Source organism: Herpailurus yagouaroundi, unplaced genomic scaffold (genome assembly GCF_014898765.1).
Source record: "Herpailurus yagouaroundi ecotype Mexico unplaced genomic scaffold, PumYag 189, whole genome shotgun sequence".
Lineage (NCBI taxonomy): Eukaryota > Metazoa > Chordata > Mammalia > Carnivora > Felidae > Herpailurus > Herpailurus yagouaroundi.
In genome coordinates this window covers 9219349-9235296 of record NW_024412420.1, presented here as the reverse complement: position 1 = coordinate 9235296, position 15948 = coordinate 9219349, and the positions used below count along the sequence as shown (strand labels likewise).

Here is a 15948-nt window from a genome sequence, read left to right as displayed (position 1 = left end):
ATAGCACATGAAAATTAATACACAAACACATATTGCACACTCACTTTGGTGTGGGGAAAAAGACCACATGTGAATCTGTACATGCCCATTGACTACCAAGGGTGTCCATCTTTAAAACAGTCAATCAGGCTTGAACTGAGCTTAAAACACATCATAATCCAATTTCCTACATATAGGGTGTTAAATGATCTGAGATCGTGAGGGAAGAATTATCTCCACTCGCCCACTCTGATTCCTGAGTTGACTCAGGAGCTTTATCTAGAATAGATTAATTATCTCCAAGATTTAAAAAAACTGTTTAGACTGTTGGGAATTAAGTTGAATGGGGGTCAAGGGTGGGAGATGGATTCCAAGGTAAAATTGTTATGTCCATATGCAACCTAAACTTAAGTGAGTATTGTTTTTTTTAAACACTTTTTAAATGTTATTATTTATTTTTGAGACAGAGAGAGACAGAGCATGAGCAGTGGAAGGCAGAGAGAGAGGGAGACACAGAATCTGAAGCAGGCTCCAGGCTCTCAGCTGTCAGCACAGAGCCCGATGCGGGGCTCGAGCTCACAGACTGTGAGATCATGACCTGAGCTGACGTCAGACGCTTAACTGACTGAGCCACCCAGGCGCCCCAAGTGAGTATTGTTTGAAAAGCACAGTCATTTTAAATTTTGCCCATAAGAATCCTATGTGTCAGATACAAACAACTGGGTAACAAATACTCTCTTTCAAGAAAAAAAAACACCACCACCAAACATTGCTTAAGAATTACCATTGAAAATAAGCAACCTAAAAAGTAGAAGAACTATCACTGTTCAAGTATAATGAATATACTCTGTTGTATCCAAGACATCATATGTTTTGATTGTCATGCTTAGCCCTTGCTCATGCTAAGATAAGCCGTAATTCATCATCTGAACCCTATGTCAGGCCAAATACATGAAAAAAACAAACACAGTAACACAAGTCAGAGATCGCAGCAAGGGCACTTCATGGGCTTATTATGCATAAGGTACACTTAAACAGGAGCAAGAATAATGCTCATGGATAAAAATGTGACATAAAACACATAATGACTGGGATACACTTAACAGGCTGATATCCAGCTGATCTCAGACTTCAAAATGTGGTACCTTGCCCAAAACCTCCCAGTCTTTTAAACCTTTTGAATTGGATACATATTTCTTCAAGGCAAAACTAAATTCACAGCAGTCATTTGAATACTCATTCCAAAATAAGTCTCCAACTCATTAAACACCACCTTTAAAAAGCTTGCAAACGTGATTTAGCTATTGTCTATCAAGTTTAGACATTTCATTACCAGTTGGTCCTACTACTATCTCTATTCTGTTTTCCACCTTTTGCTAATGCAAAGGAAACCATCAGACAGTTCTCAGCTTTTCAAACAGCTGACAACACAAATCGTGCCAGATATAAATATTTACATCGTCAAAAGTAAATGTTTCCAAAATTCCAAACTCCAGTGCTTTTGAAAATTGATTTGGATCAGGTACACTTTACTGAATTGGAAACATAAAAAAATATATATATCACTTTCAACAACAACAAAAATATCAAACCAAAACATATGAGTGCTTTTTAACACTAGGCTGTCTCCCCCATCTCTTCTTTCCCAATAAATTTAAGGGAGAAGCAGGCTTGAATTAATTATTTTTTTCTTTCACACCAATATTTTCCTCTAAGATGGGCTGATAGAAAGTGAGAATTATGTATCCATTCCTGTGTTAGATCGCCACCTTTCCCATCCCGTGCCCAGTGTGCTCTTGACTGAACAATGCTTCATTCGCTTGCCATAACTCAGGAAAAAGATCCAGCTCCTTAACACAGCCTCTAGATCTGGCCTCCATCTTCCTTTTCCATCTGTTCCTCCGGCCTATACCTCTATGGTCTCTGGGCTTCAGTCTTGCTGGTTACCTTTCAGCTAATTTCTGGAACTCAGGTCCCACCCCTCATTCTGAATTTTTACTGCTTCTCCCTCTGTGTAGGACACAAATTATTTCCTCCATCATCCTCCCCAAGAAGGAAAGAAAGACTGAGTACTCAAAAGTTCAACTTGCCCTTTACTGGTCAGTGGACCTACGCATGTTCGTGACTTGAATAAGAGAGGTGTGTGTAGAACCCAGGTTAAGTTCCCTTTAGAGTTTGTAAAAATAAAACTCCAAATGGACCAAGAATTTGGATAGGTTAATTTTTGTGGAATCAGAGCAATAAACTACATGACCTACATAGGACTTTTCTACACAAATGCTTCTCAAGTCCTATTTAAAATAACACACAGATACTACATAGAGAAATAGTTACAATCACGTGCAATGTCTTTAGAACTCACTTTGTGACTGGAGTCAAAGCCACTAACAACTCTTAAATAAGTCATTCGACTTTGGGTTTGTTTGTTTGGTTGGTTGGTGTTTTGGTGACAGGTAATAGGAAAAAACATATTCCAATACATCAGAAGGGGGCAAAAATTCTTATAGATTCCATGATAAGTGAGGTAAACAGGCTGCGAATGTAGAGAGCAGAGCCCAAGAAATGCAAACCCTGGAGAATCAGCTGCCGGCAGTAACAAAGTTGTCCATAATTTTAATCCAAATTTCTTGGACACAAACGATTTTCCATTCCTCTTGAGTTCGCAATAACTAAATCACCTTCAAACACAATTTTCTGTGTGTGTGTGTTTTCCACTTTCAATGATCTACTCAACAGTAAAAGGTAGCCAAAAAGAAATTAGCCCACAAGAGAAACGCTAGAACCCAGCGACGAGAAGATCCCCATGGGCATCATGCCCTTCCACACTTGAAGGCGGAGTGCATCGGGGGAGGTTGGTGGGGGGAAGGGACACTGGTATGAGAATGACAAGGCACAACTCAGCATTTCTGTGCAGAAGTTAGGATTCTTAGCCAGCAAGATACCCCTAAGAAGATTAATTGTTGATTTTCTTATAAATCATCTAAGGTGATTTTTGTTTGTTTTTCTTTCCAAAATGATAAGTATCTGATTTTACTTTTGTTAAACAAATTATTCTTTCACTTTGTTGAAGTTAAAAGAAGCCCCAGTAAAGAGGTTTCTGAGAGGAGAGATTTTCCCAGTGTGATATGCTTGGGAAGCAACACTGCTTTCTGACCTTCATGGGGTACTGAGGGATAGGGCCTCCGGCAACCTCCAGGGGGTACAAAGTAATTAGAGAAGCATGAGGGTTTGACCAGCTAGAGAGAGAAAGTACAATTTAGACATAATTATATTTGTTGGCAGTAAGCCTGAGGTCTTTGATTTCACTCCTAGGTGGAAAGACAAACTCATCACAGAGAAGGAGACCTGTAAGACTAGCTTTCAGAATCGGCATCTCTCGGCGTCCTCAACTTCACAATGGAAGCAACATGGCTGCTTACCTTCCTGCCCCCAGTATTGATGCGAAGGGGCGTCAGAAAGGGGTCGAAGATCATGTGACTGGTCTCGATGTTGACTGGCGACTGCCGTTTACCCACAGAGCAAAGGTTCCAAGCTGAGTTCACCAATCCCCAGAAAGAAGGAACTAGAAACAAACAAACAATTGTAGGATTAGTCCATGTGGAAGGTTTGAGAAACAATGCAAAAGGGCCATGGCACAAAAAGGGTGACATCAGAGACAGACACCTAATATTTCCCACCCATAAAGACCCCTGGGTGTTGCTATGGTATTTTCCTGACTTGGATCTTGGTCAATTTCTCTAAGGTCCACCTTCAGATTTTTTTGTGTCAGATCCATTCACCTTGTGGCCTCTTGGATGAGTACAGTTGGCATTAACACCTTAATGGGAAGACAGTATAGTCCGCCTGCATCATCTTTTCATGTGGAGGTACACCAGAGTTTTAGTAATTCCTGAGCTGATGCTCCACTTTTCTGTGTGGCAGGAGTGATGTGGGAATCAACCTTGTCCTATACAGTAGGTATTGAAAGCTTTTCAAAGAAAGTAGCATTCGACATATGCAAGGTATTATGTATTCTGTGGGTTGTCGAAACCAAAATGAGGGAGTGAATTACTTTTATGACCCCAATCAATGCCAGACAGGAGCTCAGCAACATGACTCTGTCTTTGTTTAGTCCAGCACTGTGTCACTAACCTAATGTACCAGCAGCTCAAGAATGCATTCACTTGATAGGAAGAGAAAAATGACTTGGGAGTACTGAGTCCAAATATCCAAAGGGGAAATGTCTACTCCTCTTCAGTATCACATTAAAAATTGACGGAAATAAATTTCTATGGCAATTTCCAGTTATTTTCTTCTGTTTAAGAAAGTCAGCAGAGCAGTGGGGAGCCAGTTACTAATTTCATGTCATGGAAGATCACAGACTATATCTTCAGCCTTTTCCTGCCCAGACCCCCACCCCCAGCTCAGTATTTCCACTGAGGCTCTGGATCCATCTCTACGTGGCCTTGAGATTATATGGTCATCATTCGCTCATCCACCCGCAGCGTCCATCAACACTACAGTAAGCTCCTGGTGCATGTTCAGCCCTGGGTTAGGCTGAATTTAGAGGAAGGGAGTTACGTACAAGAACAATTATCACACTGTGGTGGTGGGTGGCTGCAGGATGAGGCAAGTGGGTTATAAATCTCTAGGTGAGGGCACTGAACCCTGAAGCAGCGGAAGTGGAGTTCGGGAGTGATTCCTAGAGAAGATGAACCTAACAACCAAGTCATGACCCTCCCAGATGCACCTGTCCTCTCAGGAACTCAAGTTTAATTCAGCCTTTAACTTACGGTAGCCATCATTCCTTCCCATGTCACAGATGGAGAAAATTGAGGCAAGAGAGGAGTATGGTAAATACTTGCCAAAGATAGTCTATAAGAGACCCGTAATTCAGGAGAAGAATTGGGCTGGATGGCACGTCTAGTACCACCGAAATCCAAAACTCTACGAACCTTTTATTTGTTACAGGCCATTGTTGGGCAGAAGTGGGAGGAAAGCCAAAAACAAGTTCCTCAGATTCTTAGAAGCCTGTTTCAACACCAAAATAAGGTGAGGTTCCTTGTGAAATAAGGAAAATATCTAATTTGGCTTAACCCATTCAATGAGCATATCTGCTGGTTCCATTCCCTTTAGTTTAAAGAGCTTGAACTGGTTTTCCAGCTATAACTGATAAAATGACAGCCATGGCCAGAGTAAGAGGGGCAAAAGAGAAGAAGGTGGAGTAGAAAGAAGAGCCTGTATGTGTTCCTTGGCACTTTCATTTCCCCTTATTATTTAAGTTCTATTATCGCTGCAAGTCACTTAACATCTTTAGAAAGTACCATGCCCTAGCCAAATTATAATATTTAAGAAAGCTCTTGAATTAAACATGTATTTAAAAAATATATAAACAGAAGTCTTCTCTAAACTATTTTTAAATCACCAAAAATCCTATATTTATTCCTCAATCATTTCCAGTTTCTTATGAAAATAAAGCTTCCCTCAGTGCCTGCTCCCACCTATCTTTGTCAGTGATGCACATCAACGTGGAAGCTGTGGGAATTCCAGGGATATAGCCATGGCACTGCCACAGATCAGTTGTGTGACTTTAGATAAGGCATTTATCCCTTGGGCTTTGGTTGGTCTCTACAGTCTGTGTGGTAGGCTAAATAATGGCCCTCCTTCAAAGATGTCCACATCCTAATATGTTACCTTCCATAGGCAATGGTGCTGTGCAGAAATGATTAAGTTAAGGGTACTGAGATGATTATCCTTGATTGTCTGGGTGGGACCAATGTAATCAAAAGGATCTTTTTTAAGAGAGAGGGGCAGGAGGGTCAAAGATTTAGAGAAAAGCTCTAGGGATGGAAAGAGAGTCAGAGAGGAAAGAAGATACTGGCATGGAAGATGGAGGAAGAGGACAGGAGCTAAGGTGACTTCCAAAAGCTGGAACTGATGAAACAACAGATTCTTCCCCTAGAGCCTCCAGAAGGAACCACCAGCATGCTGACCCTGGTTTTAACCCCATAAGACTCATTTGGGGCTCCCTCATCCCTGAACTATAAGATGATAAATTTGTGATGTGTTAAGTCCCTAAGTTGTGATTACTTATTACAGCCACAGTAGGAAATGAATACAGCCCCTTTTATTTTTAACACTCCGTGAGACCAGAGCCTCTTGGACAGCCGGGCCACCTATGATGTGTGGGGGGCTTCCCCTGGAAGGCAGCTGCACAATAAATGTAGTTACAGCTATAGCACACAGTGCATTTCATCTATTCCCATGAAAATCATTAACAAAAATAATTCCAACCCTATAAATGGACTGCGAGACTGCTAATAGATGGCAGCACGTGTGGGCAGGTGCTGCTGTGCCTTCCTAACAAACCCCCCACCCCAAAAGCACCCCCACAAAAACACAAACAACAAAAACTTTATGCGAACATCTGCCTTTGCTTTTATTGGGCATGGCATTCTTTATGACAAACAGTTTCAGGGTTTTATATTCCCACTTCACCATCAAGGCCTAAGTGTCTGGTTCTAACCACCTGCTCAGACAATTGAGGAATGGCTTGGAGGCTGGGAGGCTGGGAGGCGCGCACCCCTGCTCCGTTCCTGAAGGGGTACCTGCGTTTGCTCCCCCACTAGACTGCTCACTTGAAATCAGCCATGGATTCATTGTCTTTCAGAAACAGAAGCCACCTTAGAGATCATCTGGCCTAAACACGTTCATGAAATCAAGGACTAAACAGCAGAGGGTGACGTCCTCAACCCGAGGCCACACAGCCAAGGGAGAGGCAGGGGGGAACAGAGTAAGGACCAATGCCTGGGTCTCAAGATTCCTGGTGCTTCTCCACCTCCCTTCCTTCCCAGCAGGCTCCATAGGAGGGCATATTACTGTAGCCAGGGAGTTTCAGAGTTAATTGTTGCCATGGCCAACTGTAGACTTTGCTACCCTTTCTTTTTTGGTAAATCAAAAGTAACATCAGTGCCCATTTGCTAGTTAAAATACATTTCAAGTGCCAAGGTTCAAATCAAACTGCTTTGAATGTCAACCATCCCAAATAAAATTAGGATTTTTAAAAAGCCATACAGGGGAGCGCTTGGGTGGCTCAGAAGTCTGTTAAGTGTCCGACTTCAGCTCCGGTTATGATCTCATGGTTCATGAGTTCGAGCCCTGCATTGGGCTCTGTGCTTTCAGCACAGAGCCCGCTTCAAATCCTCTGTCCCCGCCTCTCTCTCTGCTGTTCTTCCTCTCAAAAATAAATAAATGTTAAAAGCAAAAAAAAGCCATATATCTATGACTGTGTTAGGAAAAAAAAAAGGCTTCAATCCAGGAAAGAGCGGATGAGCTTGGGTCTCATCTGCAGGGCCCCAAGGAAATCTAATGGGGATGACTGCTCATGAAGAGAGGCTCCAGGGGTTGTGTCCTGGGCCCAGCTGGACTGGGCCAGGTTCTACAGTCCAATGAAAGAAGCCAATGCTCTTAGAATCAGTGTTTGGTGTTGGGACAATAATGAAGGTGTCAAAACCAGTCCAGGGAACTCAGGTACCAAAAGGATCAACTCAAATGTCTGCAAATGTGGTGTAATCTAGGTTCTAGGGAAATGCATTAGGAGGAAGGCTCTGGAGACAGGAGGGCATGGAGATCCCACGCTTATTGGGGCATGGGAGTAAGCCTGCACACTTTACCTGAAGAACAAGGCTGGACATGTAAACTAAGGCTTCAAGAGTTAGAGTCAGAAACTCTCCCTCTGGATTTGTGCAGACCATTATCCCCAGCATTCTGACACTTAACCATCCTGCATGTTATTGATCCTTCAGGTTAATAAACACCCCATGTCACCCCTGGGAGCAGAATTGCATTGCAGGATACTATGGCACTGCTTCTACTTCCAAATTTAGAGAACCGCTACAGAATTCTTTTTCTCTTAGTTTCCATGACTGTCCCCGTGAATCAAATTTGCAGACTTTCCATCACATTTTTTTTTTTCAACGTTTATTTATTTTTGGGACAGAGAGAGACAGAGCATGAACGGGGGAGGGGCAGAGAGAGAGGGAGACACAGAATCGGAAACAGGCTCCAGGCTCTGAGCCATCAGCCCAGAGCCCGACGCGGGGCTCGAACTCACGGACCGCGAGATCGTGACCTGGCTGAAGTCAGACGCTTAACCGACTGCGCCACCCAGGCGCCCCTCCGTCACATTTTAAAACCATCAGTTATTATGACTTATTGGCTAATGCTGTGTCTTTTTCTAGCTTGACTGTACACCTTATTAAGAAAATAATGTAAATGTACATAAAAGAAAACTGAGTGAGAATCACTCTAACCAATTAATGGACAAGTGGTCTGAAATTGAATGGCATCATCAGGGCCATCCTTTTCACACAATCTTCTAATTTACATATAAACTAGAACACACAACAGACCGGGATGGTTTTGCAAATTAATTTCTGCAGAGCCCAAACGATGGCACTTAACTGCTGCATCATGACCATGTGTAATTTTGCCAAAACATCTCCCCATGGCAATGCTGTATTGTTACCATAAACCACAAATCCCAAGCAGTCTCTTGGCTCAGGGTCCAGCGAGCTATGAAAGACTGGGATTTCAGCTGCTTAAAACATGAGCCTTGGAAAACCCAAAGCAAAACCTATCAGCTGCTCGTTCAAAACCAGTGAACCAAAAAAGCCCCAGTTTAGTTTATTAACACATCATGGTAACTCCCATACAATAACGAAAAAGTTCTTACCAAAACAAGAAATAGATCAGGAGAGCAAGGAACCAGAGGAATCAAGGCTAATATTGAGAGTTAAAATTTGTCCTGGGACTTTTTTTTTTTTTTAATCCTAGAAAGTTAGTCTTAGGCATCTCCTTCATTCATCTGTCCTATTTTTATTTTTCATCTTAGCAGAATTTGCAGAGACCATGCTGTCGCGGGCAGGGAGTTGGGCACTTGGAATTAATTTATGTGGCTTATGTGAATTTGCTAAATCCTATGGGAACAAGACAAACTCACTAAAAAAGTGTTTACTGACAGCCTATAACATGTCAGGCTTCAGGCTTGACAGTGAGAATTCGTGCAGCAAATATTTGCTATTATAGGCCAGGCACTGTTAGCAGTTGTGGGTAGTTAGCGACTAACAGAAACAGCTCAAACAGCTCACGCTCTTAGGGGTCTTCCAGTCTAGTGGGGAATATGGGAGATCTTGTTTCTCTGTGTCATTAGCACTTCTGATGACCTCGCTGTAGAGACAATTAAGATGGTAATGGATTACAGAATAAAGCATGGATAGGGAGATAACCTAGAATGGCCAGGGATAATTTCTCTGGAAGGACTGAGAAGAGTTGTAGAGTCTTCTCTGAAGACTGGCAGAGGAAAGTGGGTCTTAGGCAGAGAAGCGGCACTGGTGTTGACAGAGAAGAGCCTGATGTGTTCAAGGAACCCAGAGGAAGCCAGTTAACAAACCTTATGAACCAGATGAGAAAAAAAAAAAAAAAAAAGCTGGAGGAGAGGAGGCTGGCTGTCGAGACAAGGCACAGACGTTCCAGATCTCTGCTGACCACAGTGAGGAGTTTATATTTTACTCTAATGTATTAAAAAGCCACTGAGAGTTTTTAGGCCAGGGAGTACCGAGGTCTGATTGATGAATTAAAAGCATGTATCTGCTGCCTGGGCTGGAATACAGCCACGTGTGAGCTTGATTATCCTTAGGGTAGTTTGAGTGGGGAAAGGATTGGTTCCCAAGCAACAGTTGGGTTTTTACGTGAATTTAATCCTACTGCTTTAGATAGGTTTAAATTCTGTCTCAAAGGCAGAACTAATTGAATGTTTTAAAAACTATTCTCTTCAACATATGTGCCAATAAAAAAGCATTTTCCTGGGATCCAACTAGCACTTTAGAAGTCACCACTCGAAGCAAGGAATATTTTCATGAAGAGACTTGGCTAAGGCAATCTTTTCTTGCTTTCAAGCAATAAACTTAAGGCCCCCAACTTTTCGGCCAAAAGAAAGCAAATGAAAGCTGGGAAAATGAATACTGGCATAAAACGTATCTTTGGCGAATTCAATCCTACAAATAAAGCCTTCTACTTCAATATAGCTGTCTCTATTTCAGTGTTATAAAGCATATGAATACATTTTCAATAAGAACTCCTATCTTTCCCTCACCAATGCTGATTTACTGTCCCTTTCCCTATTCTCAACTGTAATAAATCGCCACTTTGAGCCATTATTAATAAGCATGTTTAAAATACCCACTGCTGCAGGCTTCTGGCCCCTTTCTGATTTCAGATTTATTTCATAGGAGGAATAGCATTTGAATAACTCTTTTGCTTCTGGATTCTTCTTCCTTTGCTGGGACTCTGATTCATACTACATAAAGAGCGTCTAACTAGGGCTTCCCATTTTTCTCACTTGGGGACCTTTCAGGGGTTGTGAGTAACACATATACTTAACACATAATCATTAGGTTGTGCATACATTTTCAAATTAATGAAATATCCCCAATGAGTCAGATTTTTTAAAAATGCGCCACTCCTAAGTATATCCCATATGGTGGGAAAATAGGCAAACTAAGAAATAATTATAATAAAACATGGTAAGTGTTGTAATTAAGGTGTGTCCATATTAAGGCTTAAGTGACCCTGACCTTGACCCTTTTCTCAAGTGTTCAGATAAGCCTTCCTAATAGAGGGGATATTTGAGCTCAGCCGGCAAGTACGAATAGAGGCTACAAGCCACAGAAATCTTATAACTAGTTAAAAGTCTAAAGTTTTTCCTCAGAGAAACTTGACATTCCTAGCAATCAAGACAGACTATCACTGGAATCTAAATAACTATTATGCAAGGAGAGTTAAGCCACTGGGTCATCTAACTTGTCCAACTTGGGGGGTGGTTAGTATTGCAGAGGAGAAGGATCACGAGCTGCCATATCCTCACCATGGAACCTTGAGTCTGTGGCTAAATTTCTGCAGTCTTAGTTTCTCCATTTGTAAAATGAGGGTGATAGTTACTTCACAGCGGTGCTGGGAAGATTAAGTGAGAACATGTTTATCAAAGGTCTAGCATCATGTGTCTTTTATAAGCATTCAAAGAGTATTGGAGAAAGAGCTGGGTGAGGGGATGGGGGAGGATGGTGTGTGGCTACCGATACTAGACGCACCACTGCAGCATTCTGGAGGTGGAAAAAGCAGAATGGGAGGCAGGGGAGAGGCAGCTTTCAGACGCCCACACAACCCACCCTGGATTCAGAACAGGGAGCCGTCTAGATCATGGGATTGGCCCCTTCCTGTCACACCCGGAATGCGCCATGTGCAATTATTCCCCAAATCCAGAACTCTCCATGTCTGGATGAATGGGGGGACCGACAAGTGATATGAATCATCCACAGTGGCTTTGACTCCAAAGAAAACCATTTTTATTTGGCTTTTGGAAGTTGCTGGATTAACTGTGTGCATTGCATCTTCACCTGCCCATTTGCACTTGGTTCCGGCGTGGGGACTGGCTTGCACTTCTGAAAACATATCCCTTGAGGGTGAGGAGAAAGGAAGGAAGAGGGAGTCCGCATCTGCTGATCATGCACCATAATCTCTGTGCAGCGAGCCTGACATATCTTATCTTGCTAATGCTAATCCTCCCCACAACTCTGTGAGATACTTTTATCATTATTTTATAGATGTGAAAAGTTAAGACTTCAAGAGGTTATGTGACTTTCCAAGGTCACTTGGCTAGTAAGTAAAGTGCCTACAATTTGAGATCAGTTCCTTTCTTTAAAGCAGACAAACAACCAGACAAAAGCATGCATGTGTGATAGCATGTGAAGTGATACACAAGTGTGTAAAGCGAGGGCGTAATCATCTCCCTCTCCTTCCTTCCGGTGACACCCTTGAGGTAATCGGTGTGAACTCCTGGCCAGGCATCTATGCTCACATAAACACACCCAAATACATATCCCTGTATTCAGAGAGGTTGTCTTTGTAAAAGTACTTTTTGTTTAGGGTAACAATATGCCACGAATGTCTTCCATGTCAGTCTTTCCTAGAGCTTCTTGTTCACATGTAAGGCAACAGAACTCTCATAGTTTGGATGCACCTCCCTTTTCTCAGGCTTCCCTGAACATAAGACATTGAGGTTATTTACATCTTATTTTACTATGCTTTTGTATACTTTTCGCACTAACACTTTCATTTCAGCAGGAAAGATCCCTAACGGTAGTATTGTCCAGTCATGGTAGGCACCTGCTTTAACAGATGTTGCCAGGTTCCTTTAAAGGATACCGGCTGTGTCTGTAAATATTTATGCTATCAGCCATGAGTATGTCCACTTCCCCATAGTCTCCATAGCATGGGATGTTATTTATTTATTTATTTATGGACATCTAATGGGAAAAATGAAATCTCATTGATTTAATTTCCATTTCCTAACCATTGCTGATGTTGAGCATGTTATGCTCATTAGCTACGTGCATTTCTCTTCTGGTCACATTCTCCAGGCATTTTCCTCTGGGTTATTTACATTTTTCATGTAAATTATTGTTGTAATTTGAACTGTAGAAACACTTACTCTTTGTCATGTGCAGTAAATGTTTTCTCCAAGCTTATTACCTAGCTTTTAACCTCACTTCGAGTGTTGGGCTATTTAGGGATTTTTAAATTTTATATGGTTGGTTATATTGATCTATTTCTTTACAAGGTTTCTGAGCTTCCTCTGTTACCTAAGGTTGTATCTCCAAATGCAGATCATATAAATATTTTCTATATGATTAAAAACAATTTTTATCATGGCATCTGGGTGGCTCATCTCGGTTAAGCGTCTGACTTCGGCTCAGGTCATGATCTCATGGCTTGTGAGTTAAAGTTCCACATCAGGCTCTGTGCTGACAGCTCGGATCCTGGAGCCTGCTTCAGATTCTGTGTCTCCCTCTCTTTCTACCACTCCCCCATTCACACTCACTCTCTCTCTCCCAAAAATAAGTAAACACTAAAAACAAACAAAAATTTTATCGTTACAATTTTTGACTTTTAAAATCTATCAGAAATGAATCTGCATATGCTATGACAGTGGTCTAAGATTTTTCCCAGGTAGAAAGTAAATAATGCCAGCATTATTCATTAAATAAGTCCTCTTTCTCCACCAAAATGAATGTTACTTTGATTACATATTAGGTTTTGGTATAGATCACATTTGCCTCTCGACTTTTGAGACCGTTCCACAAATTTGTCTATTTCTGTATCACTGCCATATTGTCTTGAGTATAGTAACATTTATGGTAATTTATAAGATCAGACTTTCTGATCCAAAAGCCTACTCTTGTTCCCTGCTACCTCTATGGGAACAAAAAATGCCTGAGCTCCAGGGAAACCAGCGAGGATTACTGACTCTAGATATGGAACACAGATCTAGTATTCTTGGGAACACCAGGTCATTAGAGGTTATCTGACCCATCTTCTTATCTTCAGGTAGTTATGTATTTGAATCATACCTGATAGACAGGACAGTGCTTGTCCCTTTCCTCAAAAAGCCCTAGAAGTGCAAAAAGCATACTCAAACTCCAGAATTGACTCCTTGGAAGACAGGGCACTGAGATGGAAATAGCATAGCATTTAGGTCCAGTAGAACCAGGTCCTGGTTCTACTAATAACAGTCACATCTACTGAGTGCTTACCATGTGTTGAACACCACACTAGACATTTTCTATTCATCAGCTCACTTAATATTCTAGGAGGTAGATCTTGTTATTATCCTCTTTCTTACCAGGTCTTATAGGTATCTGAGGCACAAAGACATTAATTAAATTGCCCAAGATATAAACAAACAGCCCAACTTGACAGTGGAGAAGTGAGGATTCCAGACTCAGGTTGTCTGGCCTGCAACCTTGACTTTCATCCCTGTGTTACACTTTCTTCTAATGCTGGTGCCAAATGTTCTAATGTTGAGCCAAACACATTTTCTCTTGAGCTTCAGGCCTCTCATTTGTAAAATCAAGATCATAAAAAATATACACTTTACTAGATACGTGTGCCCATCTAAGTAAAAATTAAAATTAAAATATCACACACACACGCGCGCGCACACACACACACACACACACACACACACACACAGAGCAAAGTCCATCACAACCAGTCCATTTATGCACTGAGTCATGGATTATGCTACTGGTGGTAGACTGGAAAGAGGCTAGCTTTACATCAAATCGTTCATAACTGTCATCCTCAGGGCTAGGTATTATTTATCCCATGTTATAAATGAGGAACTGAAGCTCACAGAACTGAGTCATTCAATGAGGACATTTAGCTAATACACAGCTGAGCTGGTGGTGACTCGAATCCAGGTCTGACTCCCACATCCCACATCCAGCACCGAGCTCAGTGGAACTCAACTGACACCATTATTTTCCCCTCAATATTTTGCTTTCTCAGAATTCATTGCTTTCTCTAGATGACTCATTCTTGAGAGCCCACAGGAAGGCATAAAACACAGTCTGGTTTATGTAGGCATTAAGCCCTGGGTGTCTGTCTTAGGGTTAAGATTTAAGCCTAACAATGGTGTTAAGCATTATCCGATCATATTTCGGTGGACATTTTTCTTGCCCTGTATAATTACTGTTGCTTCAGATAAAATCTGAAATTAGTCTACTGAAGCTGGTAATTGAAACCACAAGGAGAAGAATGTCTCAATGCATGTCAATAATCCAGCCCATTAATTATTTCCACCTATTCAACTTGGAAGAAAATGACCAACCTGATGCCTCTGAAAAACCACATGACCTACTTGAAATTTATATAAGAGCTGCATCCTCTTGGCTCCAAGAAGTACAGATCTGTAATGCTGGAACCTGCTGGAGCATGAGGATTGAACACCAGCTAAAAAACATTTAGCTAGTGAAAGTAGGCGATCTTCTTCAGCCTTTGGAAATTCTGAAAATGTCACTGATACAGGCAACAATTTCCTACAAATTCAAACATCTGATGAAACACTGTTAAAATCCTGCAAAACATCTGGATATCTTGGAATGTACCATCCTTTACTTATCTGAATGTGTAAACACCTCCTTTTCCCTCTCACTCCCTCTGTATATGTGCACAAATCCAACCCCTTATACAAATGGCAAAAGTAAGCAAACAATGAAAGCCCTGTGACCCAGATGTGTGGAGATCAGCTGAGCCTAGCCTTATAGGCCTCCCAGTGATGGGCAGCCTTTACAACATCTCATTGGGTTCACATTTGTGTAATCCCACAGAAACATCCAGCTGTTCCAATCTGCCCGGAGTTTGGCATGTATTTAGGGCATTTATCATTTGCACAAATAACAGGTCTTTGTTATCTTCATGATACATCAGGAGACATAATCTTCATGCCAGCACCGAGTCTTGGGTCCCAAACACAAAACAATCAGTCACTAAACAGGGAACAAAGACACACAAATGGTCTGCTGGTCTTCTGATTTTGTGCTAGGGTGGACTGACCAATATGTCTGCAACGTATTTTCTATCGAGACACTAGATTTAGCTTCACCGATATAGTTACAGGACAGACACATTGAATTTCTCCTCATAACTTCTCCATTTGACTTGTGCATTAACATGCTTCCTCTTAGCAGGCAAAAAACCATGCAGGTATCTCACGGATTGTAGATCTCTGTCAAAATCTTATCAACAGTCAAATCTAGGTGAGTTCTTTGCTTTGAAATGCCCCTTATCCAACCTTGATACCTCTAGCCTCATCCAGGTTCCCACTGCCACCTCCCTTAGTCTCTATAATAATTCCTTAAATAAATTCCCCAGAGCCAGGGTCAGTTCCACATCACAAATGGCATGACAGCTGAGCACACAAGGAAAAACCAGGACTGGAAACTGTGCCAGATCTGAGGTCCACGACAGAATTTAGTACACAGCAAGGGTCAGGATTAGGTTTCTTTAGATTTGTGTTTCCTTGTGACCCTAGGGCTCTCATTTGATGCCACCATTATGTCCCCAATGCTTGGCACAGAGTAGTCACTCAAT

The 15948-nt window shown here is 41.7% G+C and overlaps 1 protein-coding gene across 3 annotated transcripts in view; it reads right to left on the bottom strand.

Moving 5' to 3' along the window:
- CA10 (carbonic anhydrase 10) overlaps positions 1-15948 on the bottom strand; it is a 492493-nt gene that overhangs the window by 280827 nt on the left and 195718 nt on the right. For all 3 annotated transcript variants that reach the window (XM_040497096.1, XM_040497094.1, XM_040497095.1), the window contains one exon: positions 3399-3541. In XM_040497096.1, the coding sequence (XP_040353030.1) occupies positions 3399-3541 (143 nt within the window). The remainder of the gene's footprint in view (positions 1-3398; positions 3542-15948) is intronic.